Source organism: Sinohyriopsis cumingii, chromosome 10, assembly GCF_028554795.1.
Source record: "Sinohyriopsis cumingii isolate HCF-2022 chromosome 10, ASM2855479v2, whole genome shotgun sequence".
Classification (NCBI taxonomy): domain Eukaryota; kingdom Metazoa; phylum Mollusca; class Bivalvia; order Unionida; family Unionidae; genus Sinohyriopsis; species Sinohyriopsis cumingii.
Window position 1 is genome coordinate 91,872,322 of NC_142970.1, and position 26,886 is coordinate 91,899,207.

Below are 26,886 nucleotides of genomic sequence, written 5' to 3' on the forward strand. Positions count from 1 at the left end.
AGATGATTGTCTCACAAAAAGTTGCATTTTTTTATGAAAAGAAATCTTGTTTGGTAGTCTGGTTGCCTGCTTGGTAGATTCCTTGTTTTGCAAAACAAAACAAAAAGCTGTGACATAAAACATGAATGTGTTTGCATACTGTGTTGGTTGTTGACACCATTTGTAATCATGTTATCGATCTTTCAGATGGTGGACATTTTGAAAATAAATGTAACTTATACAGAATAACGAACAACTTTATAAAAGAAGAGCTTTATTGACAGTTATTCTTGACGTGATTATAAAACATGAATTCAGTCATTAAACAGCCCAGTTCCCCCCATCCCCAAATGCTGCGGGCTGTCTAGCAGATTTTTGGGAGGTCCCTCCGTAACTTTTTCCCTCACTTATAGTGTGGCCTATGTTTTTGGTCCCCAATATGCACAAATTATCGAAGGAGAGGTTTAATTTGTTGACTTTACTAATTGCTTTTGTTTCTTTCTGTTACATAGTTTAAGACTCAAAGTCATAACAACTATAGTGGACACCCTGTGAAAGACATTGCACTGACAATAGAGGGCTTTTTGATAAAAATAAAAAGTTTTGACAATGAAGTCTACAATTTACTAGCCAGTGTGTTAATGTAATAGACAGGGAAACATTTTGCTGGATGCCAATGCCTGGGCAAGATTTTTATCACAGAGGGCCAGTAAAGATAAACCCACTTGCTCAACAAGCAAGAAAACAAACTAGTGGACATGACAAATTATGAAAAATTAAAACAGAAAACAATTGCTGTCCTGAAAACTTTGTGAGGATTCACGATCTTACGTTGGAATACGTGTTCTTAACACATTAACATATGCTATAAATAACTAAGAAATGACATGGTTTTTTTTGTGTGTTTTGTTTGTTTTAATCCAAATGTTTTCCAAACATTGTATTTGGCTACATAACTTTCACAACATCCCATTTGCCCACCACATTGGCTCATCCCATTTGTCCCCCTTATTGGCTGATCCCACATGTCCATCATATTGGCTTATCCCATTTGTCCACCACATTGGCTCATCCCATTTGTCTACCTTGTTGGCTCATCCCACTTGTCCACCATGTTGGCTAATCCCATTTGTCCATGGTGTGAATGACGTGTCAGATATGTGAATAACGGATCACAAGTATGATATGTAATATATTCAAAATTAACTTGTGACAAATAGTTTCAAAACAAAAATAATTTTTGTTATTATTTTGTCATAAAAAATGAAACAATGATTTTAATCATAATAAGATTACTCTGGAATTTCTTACTGACAGCAACAACTGAAGTACTGGTACAGTGAAAACGTCCTGTGGTAGACCTCAGTAAACCATTATGCCTGTATTATCATGCATCTCTATTAATAAGTCCACATTTGCAAGTGAGGGCTTATTACTGTTCATGTTGTACAAGTGAGCATTTGCAAGTGAGGGCTTATTACTGTTAATGCTGTACAAGTGAGCATTTGCAAGTGAGGGCTTATTACTGTTCATGCTGTACAAGTGAGCATTTGCAGGTGAGGGCTTATTACTGTTCATGCTGTACAAGTGAGCATTTGCAAGTGAAGGCTTATTACTGTTCATGCTGTACAAGTGAGCATTTGCATGTGAGGGCTTATTACTGTTCATGCTGTACAAGTGAGCATTTGCATGTGAGGACTTATTACTGTTAATGCTGTACAAGTGAGCATTTGCATGTGAGGGCTTATTACTGTTCATGCTGTACAAGTGAGCATTTGCATGTGAGGGCTTATTACTGTTCATGCTGTACAAGTGAGCATTCGCAAGTGAGGGCTTATTACTGTTAATGCTGTACAAGTGAGCATTTGCAAGTGAGGGCTTATTACTGTTCATGCTGTACAAGTGAGCATTTGCAAGTGAAGGCCTATTACTGTTCATGCTGTACAAGTGAGCATTTGCATGTGAGGGCTTATTACTGTTCATGCTGTACAAGTGAGCATTTGCATGTGAGGGCTTATTACTGTTCATGCTGTACAAGTGAGCATTTGCAAGTGAAGGCTTATTACTGTTCATGATGTACAAGTGAGCATTTGCAAGTGAAGGCTTATTACTCTTCATGCTGTACAAGTGAGCATTTGCAAGTGAGGGCTTAGTACTGTTCATGCTGTACAAGAGAGCATTTGCAAGTGAGGGCTTATTACTGTTCATGCTGTACAAGTGAGGGCTTATACTGTTCATGCTGTGCAAGTGAGGGCTTATTACTGTTCATGCTGTACATGTGAGCACTAATTATAAGTAACCAGTGAAATATGGAGAACATAAATCTGTTACCCATTCTTAGGTCACATTCTTCACTTTGTTCACATAAAGGTTATAGCTTAGATACAACCAATCTTCATGATGTGGAGAGACCTACATATGTCTTTCAACAACTTAAACAGGCTGCATTTTTGACAGGTTCAAAGTTTCTTTCAGGCAAATTATATAACACTTCTTTTATGGACAGGCAGGCAACTCATTTAAAATACAGTCTGATCTATATTTAAAAGTGCCACAGGCATTGGGCTATCCAATTTTTTCTGCTCTGGTATTGTGCTGAGAAAATGGGAGGTAAGTGCTTGCTTTTCTCAAGGATACAGCTGACATTAGCTGGCCTTGTGTCCCAAATTGGCATGATTCCAACATTCTAATGATCAGACTAACATTGCTTCAAATTCATGACTGTACTCACTCTATAACAGAATTGTGTTGTAATGATGGACATTATGGTTATAGAGTGTTTTGTAAGTTCTTTGTATATATTAGAGGTACACGGTGTTACCAGTTTATGTCGGTTTTTTTTCTTCTGTAGGTACATACCATGGTACTTTTTCACTCTACTGGTACATTGGTAGTGTCCATTAGTAAAGAATGTATGGAAATTCCCAAGAAATCTTGTTGCTACTTTAATGACATTAACAGTGATTTTTTAGTTATTAATCTCAAGATAGTTTTTTTTCAAATGATGTTTTGCTCAATGGTTGTATCTGTCACAAATGAATGGTGAATATTACAAATATAATTACATTTATGATCCTTTCATGACATATTTGACACATGTCAAGTATGCCAGCATGGTGGAATGTTGTGAAACATTTGGGCTAAATTCAGCTTTTGAACAGTTTGGGATTTTAAAAAACAAAACACACCGAAGCCCATACCATGTTTTAGTTATTTACTTAGCATTTGTGATTGTGTTGAGTATGTATATTCCTTTGTGAAACTGTGAATCAACCAGCAATTTTTTTCAGGACTCCACTTGTATTCTGTCTGACATTTGTGTAATTTCTGAAGCCTGTTAAATATTTTGTCTTGTTTGTTGAGTGTGTTTTATATAGACTGGCCCACTCTGATAAATATTTTGCCTTGGTGTTGGTATCCCACTCAAAGTTTCCCTACTTGCTATTTCATTTGATAGAAAAGTGAGATCTCCAATGCCAGCACAATATGTTTTACAGTATCAACTATATTGTAAGATTGATCAGCTCACCTTAGTTACAGCTTTTTACTTTTAGAATGCAACGTACACAGCAATGATATATATATATATATATATATATATATATATATATATATATATATATATATATATATATATATATATATACAGTTACAGCTTTTTACTTTTAAATTGCAACATATGCAACAATTAACATACACATAGCAAATTCATTTACTATAAGATTATGGGAATTTTTCTTTTGCAAGTGGGGGTGGCTGTGGTTTTCTTTTTGAGCTGAAATATTTTCTATCCTTTCATCTCAAGATAATTTCAAAACATGTTTCCAAATCATTTCATTTTTTTATCATTCTTTAAGTTAGAGCAAGGTATATTGAAAGTTAAACAAAAACGTTTGAGACCCCTGATCCAGAATATTGAATTGTTGATCCCTAATATCATTGCAGTATGCTTTGGTACATATTGCATTACATTTAGAAATACAGTGGTACAACATTTGTTGTGGTATCCAGCTGTAGTATGTATGATGTTACATCATATTATGATAGTTGTTCAATTGAATCATATTTGGACAAATACAGTTTCCTTGCAGCGTTTGCAAAATTCACGCTCTTAAATATGTTTTTATTAGTGATTTATGTCTTTGCAGTGGCCATACAGTGAATTCATCAGCATTGTCCCAAACATCAAAGCCCCAGCCAACAATGAGTTCCTGATAACAATGAAGAAAGGACCAAAAAAAACTGACCAGATGAAATTCTCCACTGACCACAGGGCAGATCTACTTACAGAGGCTTTGGTATGGACTTTTTAATGTTAATCTTGTATGTGCTGCACTCCTAATTTGTAGACTGTAGGCAAGGAGGAGGGGGCAATGAAACCAATAGAAGTCAACAGTGACAGAACTCCATGGCTGCATCCATATTAGACTTCTTGACCAGTAACAAATCCCAGCAGTATGGTAAATGAAATAAGCTGCACCCAAGATTTAGTTCTGCATAACAATCGTGTTTAAAATGTTGCAGATCTTAACTTGATATTTTGTTTCGAGACAGATTCTTTCAAGGGGACTAGAGTCTTTCAAGTGTCCAGCTGTCAAATCCCATCTATCCATACATCACAGATTTTATTTCCACACAGTAAGTTGGATTTTATTGATTGAAGCCAATTTGGGTATGAGCTCACAGTCAGTTTTTATCTTTTCCTGTACTAATTTGACAGCATTGTAGCCCCAGATTCACTAAGTGATTTCTCCTTGCGTGGTATACTTTGGTTCTTCCTGATAATTATTGAAGGACTTAGTGGATATGTCTCTTACGAGAAGACCTAGATAGTTTTAATTTTCATTTTTTCCTTGCAAATTTTACAGTTATGTTTTCAGATACAATTATTTAGGACCTCAAATTCACATGGTTATGGCCACAAGTTGACTTAAAAGTTTAACTTTCATCATGAAGTGTGCATCCACTTGTTGACCTTCGAATGGTTACCGTGAAACTGAATCAGATTTGAGATGGGCCTTAAGAATACACATGTTAAGTTCAGTTATTTATCATTTCTTAAATCCAAATTTAATTGAGTTTATGTGTCTGTTGCAAGTTTGCCATTCAGTTATACCTTATTGGCAGAGACAGTTGAGTTTTCTGTACTCATTTTTGGTTTATTCATGTGCAGGATTCACTACCCTGTATAATTGTAATTTTGTTTCATTCTCTCAAACAAACAAAAAAAGCATACACGGTGAACATAATATGCATGTTTAAATATCTTTATTTTCATGCATTTAGCTATGACAGTTTTAGCTGTAGTGTAATTAAATAGAAGATGCCTTCATCTAAGACTGACATTGTATCTGTTTCATGAGTGCATTGCAACTTGGCAAGTTAACCAATCAATAATTGGGGTAAGTGGCCAATAATTGGCTGTCAGTTTTCATCATTGGTCTTACATAATTCAGGTTTAACTACTATAAACTAAAGTTATTTGAGCAGTTATACTTTGATTATTAACTGAAATCTCTGAAAAAGAAGCAAAGTTCCATAGATTTGTGTCTTTTTTGACAACATATCTATTATACATTTAGTGCCTCAAAATGTATATAAAAATCTATATTTGTTTCTTTGCAGAGATTCCATAATCAGTTTGCAGAAGGCAATAAGATATCAAAGGTAAGTCCATTACAGTCTCAATTTTATCCCAGGCTTTAATGTGTATAGTTGATGTACTTGGGTGTTTATTTTACAGATTTGTTATGAAAAGAGAGAAGTATAATATATTTGCTGCAAAAATTGACAAATTATTGTGACTTAATTACAATGTGACATGCATATGAAATCAATTCAGCATCAATGGTATTGGAGAACAAATTCATATGACTATAAATATTGTGAGATTATTGATGTAAAGCTAAACATTTCTGGTAAGTTTATTAGTTTTTTAAATGATTATTTTATGATCATAAGTTGCACCAGGAGCATTTTTTTAAGAGTGTAAAATGTGTTTTTGGTGGGGGGTGGGCTTTGGCCCCCTGGAAACTCGGATCAGGGGTGCTGCCACTCAAGACCCCATTGGGGAAGGACCCCCAAACCCTCCTTAAAATGTTTTCAGATTTTTTTAATGGAAGACCAAAATCATGTCTGTAAAGTCCACTATCAAAACATAAGTCTCTTGACATTTAGCAGGTTTTGGACATCCTTGAAAAGTCCTCAAATTCATAGGGCTGCTTTGAAAAATCCTTCAGTTTCAAAATATACCTCTCTCTCAATAACTTGCACATATTGGGTTTCAAAAAACACACTGCAGCAAAAGCAAGTGCATGCATTACAGAGGAACCTCTGAGAAATTACAAAAGGGATAGACATCAGCAGTGAGAAATGGGGTAGGGTAATGGTTGAATGCACTTTTCTAATCTTGTTACCTTAATTTTGAAGATAGCCAATCTTTGAAAGAACTATTAAAAAAAAACATTACTCCAACAGATTTTTACATACATCACACGTGTTCCAGCAAAAGCATTGTTTGTGCATTCACTGATCTTTGCATGTGAATGTGGATCCATTCTATTGTTATTGTTGAATGACAAGAAAACAAGGATATTTAAAAAAAACAAATATATGGACATTTTTGTGTGAAACTGCAATGCAGAAACTCTATTTTTTGATAATGCAATACTTCAGTGATAGATACGTCATTATTATTTTCATGGATAAATAGTAACTAACATTATTCAAGAATAAGTGTACTTGACATTCTGTGTAAACTCTGACAATTGTCTCAACCTTTAGTGCAGTCTCGTTTCTCAGATATTTCTAATTTCACTGTATTACATAGTTTTAGCGAGTATTAAGTAATTATTATAAATTGTTATTTAATATCAGATTAGGGAAGTAAAGAAGGGATAAACTACTTGTAATTTTGCATTTATTAGTATCACTTATGGCTTTGTGTGAGGGCTTACTTTGAATATCATCTTGGTTCCTATTTTTTGTTGTCATTTTAATTACCTATAAAGATCACGAAAATCGGTATTCCATGAATTTTAATCAATTTGCATTACTGTATAAAAATACAGATAAATAGATTTTCACAAAGATTAGATGCATTAACATTTCATTTTTGTTGCTAATTGACTGTTCTGCATTTTGTGTTTTAGATTTGCATTCTCCAGTTACTTCATGTTGCACAAATCATTTTGTTTGCACTGTTCAGGGTTCCATTTGAGATTTCTTTTACAGTTTCAGTCAAGTGTATTTTATTATTGCAGAGATTCAATGCCTACAAACATCACTGGTCAGACAACAAGGTCCCAGTGACTTTAGAACTTAATGCCAGCTCAATGGATCAGCTAGATTCCTCGACAGGCAGACGATTGTGTTCCTATGACTACAAGGACTTGGAAGGACTTACTAGGGTCAGCCTGTTCTCTATACAGATTTATATACAGACTTATATCTAAGTAGAACAGCAGCTAATCAGTTTTTACATTAAAGAAATTCCTGTGGCTTGCTGATAAATCTAATCACCCAGCTGGGTTTGAATGTTTATCTAATCACTTTTGGGTGCCATATATGGGTTGGTCAAGCAGTTCAACTGAACTCCAGCCTGTTGCAATAGAGACTTAAAACCTGAACATCTGAACATTTTCAAATCTTTATAATTTTAACATTTCAGATACAGTTTTCATGACATTTTCACAATATTCTTTAAAGTTCTATGTCAATAACCAGGAATGTTTAAAAACCTATGCTACTTGTTAGATGGAATATCTCTTTATCAGAGTGGTCAGTTATGGTGATGCTTTACCTGCTTCCAGAACTTTTTGCATTTGTCTTCTGGTTCTCAGTTTTTATAATCTGGTCCATGCTCCCCATTGCCTTAAAAGAAGGAGGCAAATGTTTTCCTGCTGTTCAAGTCCATCTGTACTAAATCGAATGTTAGTGCAATAACAAAGAAAGCATTGGGCTTGGAGTCGTGACAGTTTTCACTTTATTATGGTCATGAATAGAACTGATGGTGTGATTAGATTTTTAGGGCATTATAGCAATTTTACAGCATAGTTAAACAAAAACCACTTGAGTTAGATAAATTAAATTTGTTAGCCATATTTGTATTCAGATATAAATTACCTGAGTAGAATTTCAGTTCGTTACAGCCAGATACAGTTTTTTAAAGACATTTTTGAACTTTTTACATTTAGACTTTTTTGACAGAAGCCTTGTTAATACAATTAAGCAAAGATGACTTGAGGTAGACAAATGAAATTTGACAGGCTCATTTGTATTTGGAGATAGAAGACCTATTTATAGTTCTAGGCCATATTTTCCCAAAATAGTGAATAAATAAATGGGATAAAATTGTGGATCAAATGACACAGTTATAGGTGGAGCAGTATTGCATGCATAGTGGAACTCAGATTAGTTACTGTTTTTCTTGTCCACTTTATTACTATTTATGTATTGATAAAGTGACATTGGGAGAAAGTTCAATTTCATTTAGAAGAATTCCCTGAAAACTGCTTGAAAAGTTATTGCAGACAACTTTCTGTGCCTGTACCAACCAAGGCTGAGCATTCATTAATGTAAAACATCTGTATTACCCAGAATGATCGTTTTGATCTTCAGTTGTCTTGAAACACTTGGAGCTGGTATATGCCAAGCTGCATGATACTCTACAAGAAAACAAAAATAACCTGGGTGTTCATGCTCATGCCCCATGGACACCATGATGAATCCATCCATACAACTGTCTGCGGCCTATGTGGGTATGCTCAAGCCACATGGGCATCCATGATACATTCATCCACACATCTCTCTGCAGCCTAGATGGGCATGCCCATGCCCCATGGACACCCATGATGAATCCATCCATACAGCTGTCTGCAGCCTATGTGGGCATGCTCAAGCCACATGGGCATCCATGATGAATTCATCCAAACATACTCTCTGCAGTCTGTTTGGGTGTTCTCAGAACTTCATGGGTGCTTATGACGAAACCATCCATACATTAGTTTGCAGTCTTGGTGTGAATGTCCAAGACCCAAGGGCATCCATGATGAATTCATCCATGTATCTCTCTGCAGCCTGGCATGGATGCCCCATGAACACACATGATGAATTCAGCCATGCATCTCTCTACAGCCTATGTGGGCATGCTGCAAGCATTCATGATGAATCCATCCATGCATCAGTCTGCAGTCTAAGTGTCATAGCCCAAGCCCTGTGGGCAGCCATGATGAATCCATCCATGCTTCTGTCTGCAGCCAGGGTAGGCATGGGCGCCCATGGTGAATCCATCCATACATCTGTCTGCAGCCAGGGTAGGCATGGGCACCCATGTTGAATCCATCCATACATCTGTCTGCAGCCATGCTGAGCAGGCCAAGCCTTATTGGCAGCTATAATGAATCCATCCAAGCATTTGTATGGTTTTATGTTTAGGTCAGTTCTGTGTTTGTGGAGTTGAGTATTCACGTTCCTTGAAGACATTCATTGCTTGTTCTGAATTGCTGTAATACCTATGGATACTTGACATATCAGATTCAGGTTGTTATATCACCTATGGATATTTGACATATCAGACTCAGGTAGCTGTATTACTTATGGATAATTGACATTATCAGTCTCAGGTTGCTGTTTTATCCAAGGATACTTGACATATCAAACTCATGTCGCTGTATTTCCTATGGATACTTGTCATATCAGACTAAGTTCAGTGTAATACCAATGGATACTTGCCATATCAGACACAGGTTGCTGTTTTATCTGAGGATACTTGTCATATCAGACACAGGTTGCTGAAGTACCAATGGATACTTGACATCTGACTTAGGTTGTTGTAATACCAATGGATACTTGACATATCAGACTTTGGTTGCTGTAATGAATATGGATACTTGACATACCAGACTCGGGTTGGTGTAATACATATGGATACTTGACACATCAGACTCAGGTGGTTATATTTCTTTTGTAAGGTATTTTTTCATAGTCTAAATATTCTTGAGTTTTGAATTGCCTTTTCATTATTTCTATATTCTGTTGAGTGATTGTAAATATAAATCTATTTTGATTTAAAATTGTTTGTGAATTAATTTTTTAAGGGTTTAGAGTTTGCACAAATTAAGCCTCTGAACACCTAATTACTTCTTTCCACGGGAGTAGTGAGGTCAGAACTATCCCCGTACACACAATATCCATATGCATGGAATGACATTTATTTTTACTCAGAGTTATAAAGGTAGTATTTTTCATCTCTAATATCAGTCTCCAGTAACATAATTATTTATTGTTCTTTTTTTTTATTACAGCTCTCAGACTATCCAGGTGGATTAGCTGTAGTACACGGAGGTTTTAATAGACTGGTAGGAGTCTTATATCTTTTCCAATCTTTCACAAATCTAGTAGATAATTGAGGTAGCTTATCTATTTAAGTAAATTTCAGACAAGAATAATGGCAAAATCTATTAACAGTTTTGTTTTCTAAGAATTTGCTTAGGATTTCTTGTTTATAAGAACATATATTTACTAATTGCCATTTTTAAATATGTACATACTCAGCAGGAGGTCAAATTTTACAAAACCCACAAATTAAATGGATCATTAAAATGCCATATGGGATTGCAGACCTGCCAACTCTTACAATTTTGCTGTAAGTCTTAAGAAAATATCACTACAATTATGGACGTAAAGAATGATAGTAAAAAGTATGGAAATATGATCGTTTTTTTCTGTTCCGGATATTTTTTGTACTTGTTCGTCCGGTTCCAGATTTTCATATTAGACTCCATGTTTGGATTTGGAGCTTCATCTTAGACTGAGTGGATTTTGGTTGCGAACCAGACTAACCATACAGTGATACCTCAGATGCTTTAAACCTGCCTATTTTGTTTGTGAGAAGCACGCATTTGATCTAGACTTTGTTTTTCGTTTTGTCATCTGGTCGTCTGAAAATGTCTTCCAAACGAAAATGCATCAGAAGTGGAGAGGACAACCAGCCTCATAAAAAGCTGAAACTGGTTGCAAAAAAAAAACAGATTACTCAGATACTTGGTCATGCTTAGAAAAAAGTTTTTAAAAAGTGTCCGCTACATTTATTGCACATTATGTCGTGTTGACTTGAACATTTCCCACAGTGGGCGAGATGATTGTCGCTGCCACGTGATTTTAAAAAAAAAACCACAGAATATGTTGCAATGAAATCAAGTTGTAAGTCACTGATCTCTGTAGGATTTGGATCTGCGGTGCCAGAAACTGAATTGGAGGTCATTACGGCTGAAGTATATTTTACAAACTTTTTGGTTGACCATAATCATGCGATTGCTTAATCTGACCATGCTTTTAAACTATTCAGGTGCATGTTTCCCAAATCGTCAGTAGCAAATAGTTACCAGTGTGGCCGAAGAAAAACTACTGCTATTGTATTACAACAGTGCAAGTCAACACAGGAAGGCATTGTTAACAATATTTCATCCCAACTGAGCAACTGATGGTAGTAATGATTCTGAGAAGCTGTACCCAGTTGTTGTTAGATATTTTGGTAAAACAGATGGGGTTGTAACTGAAGCACCTTTGCCATTTCCAACAAATGATGGAGCCTCTACTGGGGAAAATATTTTCACATTATTGGATGATGATTTGAAAAAGAGAAACATAAGTTGAAATAACTGTAATGTCTTTGAATCAGATAATGCTTAAGTGATGACTGTTTGCAATAAAGGTGTATTTGGACATATAACTAAGGTGAATCCCTCAGTGTATATGAGTGGATGTTCATGCCATTTGATACATTTAGCAGCTAAAAAGGGGGCTGATATGCTGCCTATTAGTTTTGATGTCTTATTAGTGGAATATCATATTATTTGGATAAAAGTGGAAATAGACAAATAGAACTGAAAGATCTTCAGACTCTTTGTGGGGAAGAGCAGAGAAAAATATTGAAGCATTGTGTAACAAGATGGTTGTCTCTTGGTGAAGGTATAAAGAGACTGTTAGAACAGTGGGAACCCTTAAAAATATATTTTGGTAAAGAAACCAAGAAGCAAGAGGTTAAAGGCAAAAGAGCTAAAGCCAAAATTAGGATGTCAGAGAAGGTGTCTAGTTCCAAGGATAAAGTTCCACATATATCTAGCAACAAAGAAGGAAACAACGACAGTGCAGGCACATGCAGTAAAGCTTTGAGCTGTGATCTTACTGATATGGATTATCATAACTGTAAAAAAACAGTAGTCATATGATATACTTATAGTAGGTTCAGAAACTAGAAAATACTTGGCTAAAAGTAAGTTGTATGAAAGTAGCCTTTGTCAAATCTATAAAGATGTAAGAGACTATTATACAGCTGTTTGTGATTACATTGTCAATTTTATAAAGATGTAAGAGACTATTATACAGCTGTTTGTGATCACATTGTTATGAGGTTTCCGTTGAATAATGAACTTTATGAAACACAGTACAGTTACTGATGAGTAAAAAAGAATGATGAGTCATTTTAGCAGTGTGATGTATGTCCAATCAAGGTTTATGTGTATGGAACCCAAAGAAACCAACTGGCAAGACAACTTGAAGCAGAATTTTTGAATTACCAAGTAGATGAATTGAATCCTGAGACCTTAAACACTAAATGAGTTGACAAGCAATGGGATCTTATTAGTAAACTCAAGGATGCTAATGGCCAGTTCAAATACAAATTGTTGTCCATGAAGACTGTACTTATTGTTCCTCATTCAAATGCAGGTTGTGAGAGGGTGTTCTCATTTGTTGATAAAAAAACCCAGATCATTGGTGTCAGTTGATACCTTGGAAGCAAAACTAGTCATGAAAGTGAAGTGGGGAGAATGCTTCAAAATAGAGTTTGACCAGAAGTTTCTTAGAAAGTGCAAAAGTACCATGTACCAGTCACATCAGTAGCGATATATTGTAAGTTACAACATGGATATAAACTGTAATGGTTATCAAAATGTTACTTGTTGCCATTACATAATAGTTTTTACACCTTACTAAAAATGGTCCAAGTTACTGAAAAATTTTGACTAACTTACTGGGAATGTCTCTTTTGGGCTGGCAGGTCTGGGATTGTATCGTTTCCACTGAATATGTAGAATATCCTATTTTATTTCCCATATCGTTGAATATTTTTCATGTTGTTAACTCTTAAGTCATAAATTATATTTGAACAGGGTGCAAGTGTAAATGAATTGCTTTGCAACATACACTTACAATATCAGTGGAAATGGCTAAGCAGAAATCATTAACTGATTAAGGATATAAACATTACTGTTTCATTCTTTGGAAACAATACTCATACCAACTATGTGGTCTGGTGTTTAATTTTTTATTTTGTTGTTTTTAAAAGATGCATAAATGTGGTAATATTAGATACAAATTTTAATTTTTAAGTTTCTCTACAGTCTGTCAGTCAGTCAGTCTATCAGACTGTGTCTGTAACTCTATCTACTTCTAATAACCTGGAAAAAAGTTCAAGAAACTTGGTAAAAATGTTGTCTGTATGGTATCCATCTACTAGAGGGGTATAACTTTTTTTGGCCCCTCCTCTAAGGTCCTGGAATTTTCTGCAGGGGATTTGTACAAAGAACAGAATACAGAACATTTGAAATGACTCATTTTTTAATATATTTCTTAAAATATTTAAATATGCTATTAGTGCAGGACACTATATATATAGTGAATTTGGGATTATAACCCTGGGTTGCAATCTGGAAGATGAGAGTAAGGAGGACTGTGTAATTGAAAATATGTCATTTAGTGACTTGAGAAGTTACCAAAACTTGAAGAAAAATTGGTTGATGGAAAGTTATGTCATGTTATTCAATGACATAATTACTATATCATTGTAAATCTCTGGGCACTAAAGTTAATAAATATATTTTAAACCATTTCAGCATTTATTCTCATCACCACAACTGGATGAGTTGGTAAAGGCTATAATGGATATGGCTGCTAACTATGTAGGCATTGCTGTCAAGCAGAGAAAAGAACCAATCACTTTTGAACAATTTCAGAACCACAGACTTGGAAAGTTCAGGTATACTATACAGAGTTCTCTTCAGAAATATTTCAAGATGTAGTAATAAAGATATACTTTGCAGTGATAAAAGTATACATTGTAGTGATGCAAATATAGTGTAGTGATAAAAATATTGCATTTTCATCAGCAAATACTGTCCAGTGATAAATATATAATTTGTAATGATAATCATATACTGTGTAGAGATTAACATAATGTATAGTGGTAATTATACAGTGCATTGATGACAGTATGTGTTGTGATAAAGATATACTGTAAAGTGATAAGCATAATATGTTAATAATGTTGATGATGATAATAATAATAATAATATTTATTATTATTATTATTATTATTATTGAAAAATAAATAATAAGACAGTACTATCCTTTCTTTATTCCAGGTGAAATAAGTACATGGAAGCTACTCTAAAACAAATACTCATTCAATTAGTAACAGTGTACAGTAGCAACATAGACTGCATGAAAGAAAAATAATTGTAATGTAAAATGTTCATGCAAATTTAGCAAGGTTAACTTACTGTTATTTTATTGATATATAACATCTAACACATTCAGATGTCCTAAAATCAGCATTGCTCATTTAAAACATTTGCATGGATATAATTTCTTAAAAGTTTAAACATTGGGTACTTATTTATTATAATGATGTAAATTGTTTTTTGAGAGTTTACATTTTCTAAGCAAAAGAATTTTTAGAAATAGTCTGTCAATTTCTGGGATGTATAAATCAATGTCTTCACTTGACTCTGAAATATTGCCTTCACTTGTGGATATTTTTGTGAATATGTCCCACAGAATAGTAACTATAGCATGGTAAAAATGACAATTACATTTTATTTCTTCTTAAGTACTGATGAAGCTCTGACATCATATGCAGAATTCACTGTCCAGAAGGTGTCACCACGTCACCCCGACAATGTACGAAGGACTCTCTGTCTCACAGAAACTTGCCTTGTTGAGAGAGACCCAGCAACATACAATGTAACCACTGTTAAGCCTCTCTGTGATGTAAGTTGATGCAAGATTTTTTGGAATCCTTATTTTAAACAAGTAGGAAACTTGAAAGTATAATTTACTTTTAGAATGCAGTTGTCAGAGATGCTACTAGGCCGCAGGTTTGTGGGTTTCTCATAGAAATATCATTAGACACACTTCTCAAAACCAATGGGGAAAAGGTCACACAAATTATTTGTGGTTCCTGCAATTTACTGTACCCAATGCGTGCTGTTTTTATTTTATTATTTTGCTTCATTTTTATTAAAGACAAAAGTTGAAAATAAATTGTCAATTAAGTCTTGGTTGTCCAATTCGCCAGTGATCTCAATCAACCTATACTAATGTCAAATAAGTCTTTGAATAAAGGCATCTGTATGATTGTGATCTGCTGTGGTTTTTGCAGAAACTATCCACTGGTTCTGATTAAGTTGTCTCCTAGAGTGGGTAACAAACTTATCCACTGATCAGCCATAACAGAATTGTACTGAGTGTAACAAGCAGCAAGTTTTATGAATGTCAAAATAGAAGACAACTAATTTCTCTGCGGTAAGGTCATCTGCTACAGTTGATACTATAAAAACAAGAGGAAACGTCATGTTCTAACGCAAACTGAAGATATCTCACAAACTGATGAAAAGAGAAGAAAAGAAACCAAAATTCCAAGACACACGATTCATTACCTACAACTGGTTTAGGAAAGAACCAAAAAGGGATGCTTTATGTTTTTTGTTGAGAAAGATAATCCATCCACTAATGAAAATGGTTGCAAAGGTTAACCTCATTTCTTCAGAGTCTGTAACCTTGGCATAAAGCCTTGCAACAAATTTGATCCAACAACAGAAATATCAAAGAGACAACATGACTGAGTTGATTAAAAATATGTTCAAATGTCATGAAGACCAGTTCCCAAAATTGTTTAAATTGACCAAAAATACATTGGTTCTCCCATAACAAACGGATTGTGGGAGGGGGATTTAGTTTACAAAACAGAATTCACACTGCTATTAACATAAGAAATACAGTTAACAGATGACTATTTGGATACAAGGGGATTGTACAATTTTCAGTTTATAAGCATATCATACTCGATCTTCGCTGACCAAGGTTCCAATATGATAACCCTAGGGGGCAGGGGCCGGTTTTTATACATAAATTTAAAATTGTATTAATAAAAGAATACACATGAGGTCAAAAAGGTCTATATTTTTTTACACCTTTATTAAAACAAAGCAGAAGAATATTATCCACTTGACAAGAGAAGTCAGTGGCAGTTCGTAGCAGAAGTTTATATACCCCAACCCCAAATTTATACCTAGTTTTCACGTCCTATGGTCATTTTTGATACCATGTGATGCTTCGGTGTGAACACATGCCCTATTCTTAGATGATAATTCTTCAAAACAGTGTGTACTGAACAGGCTGATGCAGTTGAAAATAGTTGTCATCCATTTTGTTTTTGAGATATTCTACTTGCCTCAAACCCATATGTTTACTGCTATGGGAGGATAGCTCTTTTTCCTAGCCGACTATTGGTATTTCACTATCTACATACTGCAGAGTAACTATGGAAGGTGTACATGCCTGACATCAGTTTCAAGAACAACACAAGCCCGGAACACCTAGTTTACAAATATATCCATATCTTTAATTAGTAAACAATAAGAGCTGAAAAAGTCACACCATAGCCTTAAGTTAAGAAATTTGCCAGGAGCCAATTTATGAAACTTGCCCCTGCCACCCTATCTACACCTTGGTGGATGAAATAAGATATATTTGTGCTTTGTCCTAGCGACATCCATTGGATTTCATGAGTTGCCTCCCTTAGTATGTAATGCTAACTACCAGTAGCATGGTACATTGTACATTGGCCAAAACTTGTGGAGGCAATTGACCCAAAAATGGTACATTGTATATTTAACATCAAAAGTATGACTACATACCAGTGGGAAGCCATTACATATCTACTTGAGTAAAATGTATTTGTACAAACACGTACCAGCAGTGGAAAATTGCTTATTTATCAGTCCAATCAAGTTGTGTGCTCCTCTTGTCTCGATCAGGTAGGAGCCATGTTCAAATTTGAACAACTTAATTTTGATTGGATGCAGTGGCTAGCCATGCATCCAATGAAATTCACAGACCCAAAGCACATAATTATAGGCTTGATACGCCAAGGTGTAGATTGGGCTATCACATTGGAACCTTGGCTAGTGAAAATGATCATACTCTTACGGTACTAATTATACCAGGAAGGTATCATACTCTTATGGTACTAATTATACCTAGAACGTATCATACTCTTACGGTACTAATTATGCCATGAACTCATCATACTCTTGCGGTGCTAATTATGCCAAGAACGTATCATACTCTTACGCTACTAATTATACCAAGAATGTATCATGCTCTTACGCTACTAATTATACCAAGAATGTATCATACTCTTACAGTACTAATTATACCAAGAATATGTCTATGCATGGAAATAGACACCTTGGTTGAAAGATTTGCACATGATACAATCTTGCTCATTTTGTCTTAGAATGTAATGATATATATGGTTTTAGAAATCTTGTATCATCTTGAGTCCCATCACATAGGTGATTCAAAGCAGAAAGGAGTTATTGAGTTCAAGTTTTCCTTCGGCAATGAAGGTGTCAAGAAATTTACTCACTTTGCTTCATTTTGTCTCTTCCAGAAGTTACAACTATTGAAAATCTTTGAAAAGGAGAAAAAGTGAAATATGAAATAATTTAACAATTTTGTAGGTAATTTTTGATATTTTTGTTGTAGGTTTTTGCCTTGGTCAGAGATCAAGAACATCCTCAACAGTTTTCAGTGGAATATGTCAAAGGTGCAGTAAGGACCTACCTTTCAACAGATAGGTGAGTTAAAGCAAAATCAGATTATTTGATGAAATTGCAGTTTTTATCTATCACATTGCAGATTTTAATATGTAACCATTGCATTATGTCTTAATTAATTTTTCTATTTATATCTGGATATTTTCTGTATCCATGACAAAAACTCATTTATATTAGTAATGTAATTATTCTTTTGCTGGTATAATCAGAAATATGAAAAGTAATTAGTCTGCTAAGAATATAAAATAAAACCAGGCTGATAGTCACATTCTTCAACATAGAATATAAAAATAAAACCATACTGGTAATCATGATCTTTAACAAGTATTGGCAAGAGTTGCCTCCCTTTATGCTAGGTGTAAGAAGTTTGGTTAAAAAAATGAATCAAAAACAAGATCAGTCTTATAACATTGTGAATATGTAGATATTTATTTTAATTAAGCATGTAATTGATGATACCATTCTAAACTAATACCTTTCTGATATCCCTCTAAATTGAGACTGAGTTCACAATGACCTTTGACCTTTTGCAGTTTACAGCAGTCTGGTTTTAATCTTACTAATATAATTTCAGAGATGCCTTGCTTGCATCATTGTTGGATGGAGTGAGAGCCTCAGGAAATCGTGATATCTGTGTGAGAATGACACCTACATATAGAGGCTACCGACTAGGTAAAAAGTCCCTTACCAAAAACATTTTATTATCCATGTGCATCTGTCTGTCTGTACCCAAGAACAACCTCAATGTTAAAGTCTTTTGCTCTTCTTTTTATTTCAATACCATGATATCTCTCCTGGATTTGCCCTCATCAATACTCAGGGGCAGGCTGAACATTCAGGTCATGGCCTTTATCTTTAATTTAGTATGCTTTATTACAGTTTGTGAAATTTACATTTTTGTGTGTGATTATTATTGGAAAATTGAGTCATGGGTAGGGAGTAAACTGTATGATCCATAAGGATGCAGTATTGTAGCCTTTAGTGGTGATACATGTGGAAATGAAGGCAAAGATCAAGACTTATGAAGGCAACATTTGTTGCAGGTCAGACTCTCAGCATCTGTCCCTGAGAGAAGGGGAAATGACCTTTTGAGTCAAACAGCTGCATAAAGAAAGTTTCACTTAAATGCTTGATTTGAGGAAACAATTTGGAAACAATAGTTATTAAAGGCATGTGAATTTGTTTTCCATAGATGGGCTATATATTATATACTTTATATTAGACAATTGTTGTTTTATATATATATATATATATATATATATATATATATATATATATATATGCATTCAACTTTATGTCTAATGTAGCTATCTGGGTTCTGGAAAATGTATTAAAAGGTTGATACCACATCCTCTGTATTATTTTTCCTCTGCAAGTTAACTCAAATACACTTCCACGTCTTTTATCATATTAGCTTTCAGGGTCATCTGTCACAAGATTACCAATAAAAATGTGACACATTTTTTAACAAATTATTAAAGTGTGGTCAGAAAAGTATCAGTCAGCTGAGCTTAGATCTTCCCTATTTCATGTTGTGTAGGCATTGCACTAGCTATGGAACATGTCTTTGTTAGAAACAGATTGTTATTACAGGCAGTCTCTTCACTTCCTGATTTTAATGTAAATAAGCATATTCTTTAAAAATTCCTTCTGCAGTCTTCCTCTAACATTTTGCAAGGGACTGAACTACTTTGTCTTACCACTCATAAAATTAAATGAAAAACTTACAGGCTTTAATGAGATAGCAGAAGTCCTGTAGCAGCTTTTCATATTTTGTTATGAAGAATTATTCAGAGCCATTTAGACTTATGTTTGTCATGAAAATTAATTGCCAAATACCTGTCTATCAGTTAATATAACTATTATCAAGTTTTACTGAATTTATTTTTATCATATTGCAATGCCTAATTGCATTTGTTTTAGCTGGTCAAAGAACAGTCCTTTTTGGCATATCTAAAAGTCACTGGAGACTTGATATTTATTGTAATTATTTATTTTGTTCCTTTATTCATTCCACAGGTCCATTCACAGTCCCTGTGGATGAAGAAGTGGAAAGTCAGCACCTTAAATTTATAATGTCCCCTCCAGGTATGTAAAACATACTTAAACCTTGATTAATGTGCTCAGTACTAGGTTGTAATTGTACAGTTTTTGAAAATTCTAAAAGTTTTGACCTCATTATAATAATAATTCATTTGTATTCATTATTTTCAGAGCTGTGCAAAACATAGATGTCTTAAAAATTCATGGCTTACAAAAGGTCTTGAAAATTCCTAAAATGTAGTGAATTTGTTTTAAAAAATTAAGGATTTGAGAAATATTATAAACAGGGTTCCAACACTACCAGAAAATTGGGAGAAAGAATAGGTTCCCAACAGCCTTTTAATTTGCAAATATTGGTCAAAGTATAAAAAAAAACAATGCACAGATTTCAAACCATGATAACATTACGCTTTCTTACAAAATGCTTGCAATAAAAAAAAAACAAATGATGACAGATTTCCTTTCTTGAAAGAATCTGACATATTCAGCTTAATACATGCACTGTGTGGTTAAAATGTTAAAATTTGGTAAAATTTCATGAGGTTAAAAGCTCCTCACAATAAATTCACATCTGCAGTTTCTTAGAGTGTCTCTGTTGTGTCTATATACATATTTAGAATTCGTTATGTAAAATCACATTATATGGAGAGATGTCCCCCACTGGACTATATATTTATGCTGTCTTAAAAGAAAAATTTAAAGTATTATGTGAAATTATAGTGAGGGATGTCTCTGCTAGACTATATAGTGATAATGCATTAAAACAGATATGTTGAGTATTTAATTACGAAAAATCACATTATACTGAGGGATGTCACCACAAGATTGTAATTATACTGTATTGAAACAAATATGTTGAGTATTTAATTATTGGCACATCACATTATACTGAGAGATGTCACCACAAGACTGTAATTATACTGTGTTGAAACAAATATGTTGAGTATTTAATTATTGACACATCACATTATACTGAGGGATTTCACCACAAGACTGTAATTATACTGTATTGAAACAAATAGGTCCAGTGTTTATGTCATCTTTTGCAGAGGGAATGACATTTGATGTGGCAGTATTTAGGTTCAACAGCAATGTATCATACAGTGGATTGTTGCATGCGGTTACACAAGATGTAAGTAATCACAGTGCAGTGGTGTTCGTTAATCAGATGGTTTGTATCTTATGCATGAAGTTAACCTTGGGAAAATTTGGTCTTACCAAACCAGGCATTCATTGCCTGCATGCATTTTTAAAGTTGTGCATCCTCTCCTTTATGTACTTAAGGGTGTCTGTGTATATGAAATTCTTGACCTTTTCCATGTCACTGTTCTGACAGTGAATTTTCCTACAACTAATATGGCGACATTTAATTCAGTTTCTCCACTGAATAAATCACCTGATCACATTTACATCAGAAAAGTAATCATGCTTCCTTCCAAATCTAGCCCATCTGAAAAGACAATAACATTTGTGTACATATATATATATATATATATATATATATATATATATATATATATATATATATATATATGTATATATATATATCCAAATGGAAGTAACTATTACAAATTACATCCCCTTGTTTCTTTTTAGATGACCATACATATGCCAGATGTTTACTGATTTTCACTTTCACTCAAGAATCTGGACAACAGTTTGTTGTACTTTCTTAATCTATTACAGATTTTCAGCTTTTTCAAGCTTTTCATCCACAAAGTTTTGTGGTAAGATGGTTTGAAGTTTGTTACACAGGGTGTTAATGGCTTTTTAAAAATGTTTTGAATGAATTTCTTCATATTTATTGAATCGATGTGGACTTGTTCTTTGACTAGTAATGTCATCTGTGCTCACCTGTGCATTTGTTGAATTGAAAAGTAGATCCTATGGTTCATAATCATAGCCATGAATCTTCTAGGTTCTTTCTCTTAGAGAATTTTGCCTAATTTGTGAATATTTGTTTTGCTCTATTTTGCTCTATGTTGTTTTGGAGCCATGGGTGACTAAGTGGTCTAATGCACTTGCCTTTTACTGGTCATTTACATCTCAGCTCTGTTGGCACTGGTTCAAGTCTTGGGCTTGCCTGTTGTGGATCTGAGCTTCCAGGGGTTTTCTCAGGCTCTTCCTCCACGAGATATACTGGCTACCATGTATAGCCTATCTATGCTGAAAAAAGGCACAAAATCCATAATAAAGACAATTCTCCATTGTTTCAGGTGAAAAATGACTTTAAAGTACAGAAGTGTAAGCATTTTAAAGTGGCTGTGAACACCAATGAGATGTGTTCATCAGATCCACAGATTTACTGCAATACTTTTCCTGGGATTTGGTTCCAGTGCTTGGCAGAATTTAGGGCAATGAAAAAACTTCAAGGTACAAGTCTTCATTTGTGGACATGCTGAGTCTGCTTTATAATTTGGAGTCTTTTGAGAGTGTTGATGGGGATCCTTTGAAGGCACTCCCACCTTCAATTAAGATTCCTTGTATGGCACCAGTGGCTACAGCCACTGAAGCACAACATTTATTTGCTATGCAGGACCCCACCCACTCATTTTGGAATTACAAATGCATCACCAGATCTAATGGAAAATGCTAACTTAAAAAGATTTTGTTTTGAGGCTGTTGTCCTGCCAAACTAAGGGAGCATCTGAGAATATGGTGGATAATGCTTCCCTCCATTGTTAGCCCGCTGCATGTAAGTCCCCATGCATGCAGGTATGTGTATGGCTTAAGTGCCTATTAGTCTGGTTGGATAAAGTTATGTACTGATCTTGCCAGCCTTTACCATATGCAAGAATCATACCCACCATCCCAGTTGCTGATCATACCATTAAGCCATCCAGTCAGCTGATGTGCAGAAATCTTGACCAGATATAAAAATATTGTTCTGTTGAAGTGCCATCGTGTGGAAAGCTCCATGGCCTGTTACAGTTTCCAATGGTCTGTCCAAGCCAGCTGTCCTTCCTGGCAAGCTACACCTTTCTGTCTCCCATATCATATAAGCTGTCCAGATAGCTGGATGGACCTGGCTGTCAGCTTGACTTGACACTCACTGTTTGGGTCTTATTCTGTTTTGTTTATTTTATTGGCAGGTACCACGCTATATGCAAGGATGATACAGCAAAACTTTCATGCAAATTGCTTTAGCCAAATATAAGTGTAGAGGGTGAAGGTAACCACTATATTGTAGAATGGAACATCCTCAGTTTGCTGCTGTACTCCATTCTGATGCTAGAGAAGACTTTTCAATTTAGCCTGTCATAGATAGAGGTCATTTTCTTTGCTTGGTTGGAAGGATAGGACACACTGCAAGGTGGTCTTCATAACGTCAGACAACTGAATTATCTCAAGTAGGGAGTACCATATCATCAGAATGTTGTGTTATGGTGTGGGAGTTCCTCTTCTGGAGCATTGGATACCTTATCTCAGTGCAAGACCATCATATATACTAGGCAGCATCCTGGCTGATTTGTTGTCTAGAAGAGGTCAACTGTTACACAAAGATTTGTTGTCTAGAAGAGGTCAACTGTTACACAGAGATTTGTTGTCTAGAAGAGGTCAGCTGTTACACGTAGATTAATTGTCTAGAATAGGTCAACTGTTACACATAGATTTCTTTTCTAGAAGAGGTCAACTGTTACACATAGATTTGTTTTCTAGAAGAGGTCAACTGTTACACAAAGATTTGTTGACTAGAAGAGGTCAACTGTTACACGTAGATTAATTGTCTAGAATAGGTCAACTGTTACACATAGATTTGTTATCTAGAATAGGTCAACTGTTACACATAGATTTGTTATCTAGAAGAGGTCAACTGTTACGCATAAATTTGTTTTCTAGAATAGGTCAACTGTTACACATAGATTTGTTATCTAGAATAGGTCAACTGTTACACATAGATTTGTTATCTAGAAGAGGTCAACTGTTACACATAGATTTGTTATCTAGAAGAGGTCAACTGTTACACATAGATTTGTTATCTAGAAGAGGTCAACTGTTACACAAAGATTTGTTGTCTAGAAGAGGTCAACTGTTACACAAAGATTTGTTTTCTGGAAGAGGTCAACTGTTACACATAGATTTGTTATCTAGAAGAGGTCAACTGTTACACAAAGATTTGTTATCTAGAAGTGGTCAACTGTTATGCATATATTTTGTTGTCTAGAAGAGGTCAACTGTTATACAAAGATTTGTTGTCTAGAAGAGGAGAAAAGCATCCTGTTGACCTAGATTTTTTGATCAACTGATCTGGTATTTGGATGTTAAGCTGATGTTAGCCAAGAGAGTGCTGTCAGGCCCACTTGGGCCTGTTGTTTTGCCATGAACTTGATTAAAAAACATTTTTATAATTTATAACCATGGGAATGTATATGGACGTTTTGAGGAAATACTTTCTATGTAACAAATTGTGACCTTTTTGTTGGAAGTATGTTTCATTTTACCCTTATCTTTCATTTTACATGCATTTGATAGACTTATGAGATCATTATATTTGACCTTCCTTTCTTTTTTTACTAAATATTTACATTTATTTGGATGGGTGTATGTTACTAAAGTTTGTTGGGTTTTTTTTAAATTCCTTGTCATTATATTTTAGAACTAACTCTTTGATGCACACTATATAGCTAATATTATGATGATGTAAAGTTAATCTAGTATGTGTCTTTCAGGCAATTAGCCAAGTTAATATTGCATGTGTCTTTCAGACAGTTAGCCAAGTTAATCTAGTATGTGTCTTTCAGACAGTTAGCCAAGTTAATCTAGTATGTGTCTTCCAGGTAGTTAGCAAGTTAATCTTGTATGTGTCTTTCAGGCATTTAGCCAAGTTAATATTGCATGTGTCTTTCAGACAGTTAACCAAGTTAATCTAGTATGTGTCTTTCAGGCAATTAGCCAAGTTAATCTAGTATGTGTCTTTCAGGTAGTTAGCAAGTTAATCTTGTATGTGTCTTTCAGGCATTTAGCCAAGTTAATCTTGCATGTGTCTTTCAGGCATTTAGCCAAGTTAATCTAGGATGTGTCTTTCAGGTAGTTAGCCAAGTTAATCTAGTATGTGTCTTTCAGGCAGTTAGCCAAGTTAATCTAGTATGTGTCTTTCAGGTAGTTAGCAAGTTAATCTTGTATGTGTCTTTCAGGCATTTAGCCAAGTTAATCTTGCATGTGTCTTTCAGGCAGTTAGCCAAGTTAATCTAGGATGTGTCTTTCAGGCATTTAGCCAAGTTAATATAGTATGTATCTTTCAGGCAGTTAGCCAAGTTAACCTGGTGTGTTTTTCAGGCAGTTAGCCAAGTTAATATAGTATGTGTCTTTCAGGCAATTAGCCAAGTTAATCTTGTATGTGTCTTTCAGGCAATTAGCCAAGTTAATCTAGTATGTGTCTTTCAGGCAATTAGCCAAGTTAATCTTGTATGTGTCTTTCAGGTATTTAGCCAAGTTAATCTTGTATGTGTCTTTCATGTAGTTAGCCAAGTTAATATAGTATGTGTCTTTCAGGCAATTAGCCAAGTTAATCTAGTATGTGTCTTTCAGGTAGTTAACTAAGTTAATCTAGTATGTGTCTTTCAGGCATTTAGCCAAGCTAATCTAGTATGTGTCTTTCAGGCATTTAGCCAACCTAATCTAGTATGTGTCTTTCAGGCAGTTAACCAAATTAATCTTGTATGTGTCTTTCAGGCATTTAGCCAAGTTAATCTAGTGTGTGTCTTTCAGGCAGTTAGCCAAGTTAATCTTGTATGTGTCTTTCAGGCATTTAGCCAAGTTAATCTGGTATGTGTCTTTCAGGCAGTTAGCCAAGTTAATCTTGTATGTGTCTTTCAGGCATTTAGCCAAGTTAATCTGGTATGTGTCTTTCAGGCAGTTAGCCAAGTTAATCTAGTATGTGTCTTTCAGACAATTAGCCAAGGAAGTGTTGTGATATATATATATATATATATATATATATATATATATATATATATATATATATATATATATATATATATACATATGTTGATGTATTTAGATAAAGCAATGCTACTGTTTTATAATACAGTCTTGGGATTCATGTCTGAAAATATCAGTGATGGTGCCTTATGCTGAGGTATAGGTCAGTAATGATAGGAAATCCTATTATAATTGGTTCTCATCAGTCCAGAATTAAAATTAAGTGAAATTAGGTACACAGTAATAAGCAAAATTATAACAGTTTAGTGAGATGTATGACAGAAGCCAAATGGGCAATGCTGTAATGGAGAGGGTGCGACTATTGTACTATCATTAGGTGCTTATATAAATCATAGACTCAGGTTAAACAAAATTTTAAAATGTTCTTAACAAACAAATTAGCAAATAAGATATCATTCAACATATTTATCATACTCCAACTTCATTGGTATTCATGACATCAAATTTGTTTTTTAACTGAAAATATTGTAATGTACCATTAAGCGGTAGGACAGTTTGATCAGCACATGTATGTCATAATGTATATATACTGCAGAAACTATTTGCTGAGAACAAAGAGAAGCTGATCAATGGGGCCTTGATGGGGCTGCTGGAGAGAGAGGGGGACCAAAGTGCAATTGCAGAAGAAGCCCTCGAGGCCCAATTTCATGCTCTCAGAAGACTGGTAGCATCCAAGGCAGGATTTGGTGCTTTCACACAATTGCCCAAGTAAGTTGGCAGAGCCATCAAGTACTGTGCATTTACAATTTTCTGCAGGGTACCAATTTATTTGTGGATTTCATAGTTGTTAGAAACCATGAATCAAATTGAGCAATAAGCAATATAACTCCTTTCCCGGTTCCAAAATTAAATTACCAGTGACAGTTTCATATTTTGCCACAGTATAAAATTGATATCAGCAAACATTAAAGAATTCACATTTGGCCGATAATATTGAGATTTGCCTCAAGGGAAATACCCACATGTAATTATCATTTGTCAAGGGGACACTTTTTGTAGCATGGATATAGTATACAAT

The 26,886-nt window shown here is 34.7% G+C and overlaps 1 protein-coding gene across 3 annotated transcripts in view; it reads left to right on the plus strand.

Annotated features, from left to right (window-relative positions):
• Positions 1-26,886, plus strand: part of LOC149790580 (dnaJ homolog subfamily C member 13-like) — a 205,118-nt gene that overhangs the window by 20,171 nt on the left and 158,061 nt on the right. For all 3 annotated transcript variants that reach the window (XM_089972669.1, XM_089972671.1, XM_089972670.1), the window contains exons 4-14: positions 4,128-4,277; positions 5,605-5,646; positions 7,242-7,388; positions 10,284-10,337; positions 13,875-14,017; positions 14,871-15,030; positions 17,812-17,903; positions 18,457-18,554; positions 19,902-19,970; positions 20,975-21,057; positions 26,404-26,576. In XM_089972669.1, coding sequence (XP_089828795.1) covers positions 4,128-4,277; positions 5,605-5,646; positions 7,242-7,388; positions 10,284-10,337; positions 13,875-14,017; positions 14,871-15,030; positions 17,812-17,903; positions 18,457-18,554; positions 19,902-19,970; positions 20,975-21,057; positions 26,404-26,576 — 1,211 coding nt within the window. The remainder of the gene's footprint in view (positions 1-4,127; positions 4,278-5,604; positions 5,647-7,241; positions 7,389-10,283; positions 10,338-13,874; positions 14,018-14,870; positions 15,031-17,811; positions 17,904-18,456; positions 18,555-19,901; positions 19,971-20,974; positions 21,058-26,403; positions 26,577-26,886) is intronic.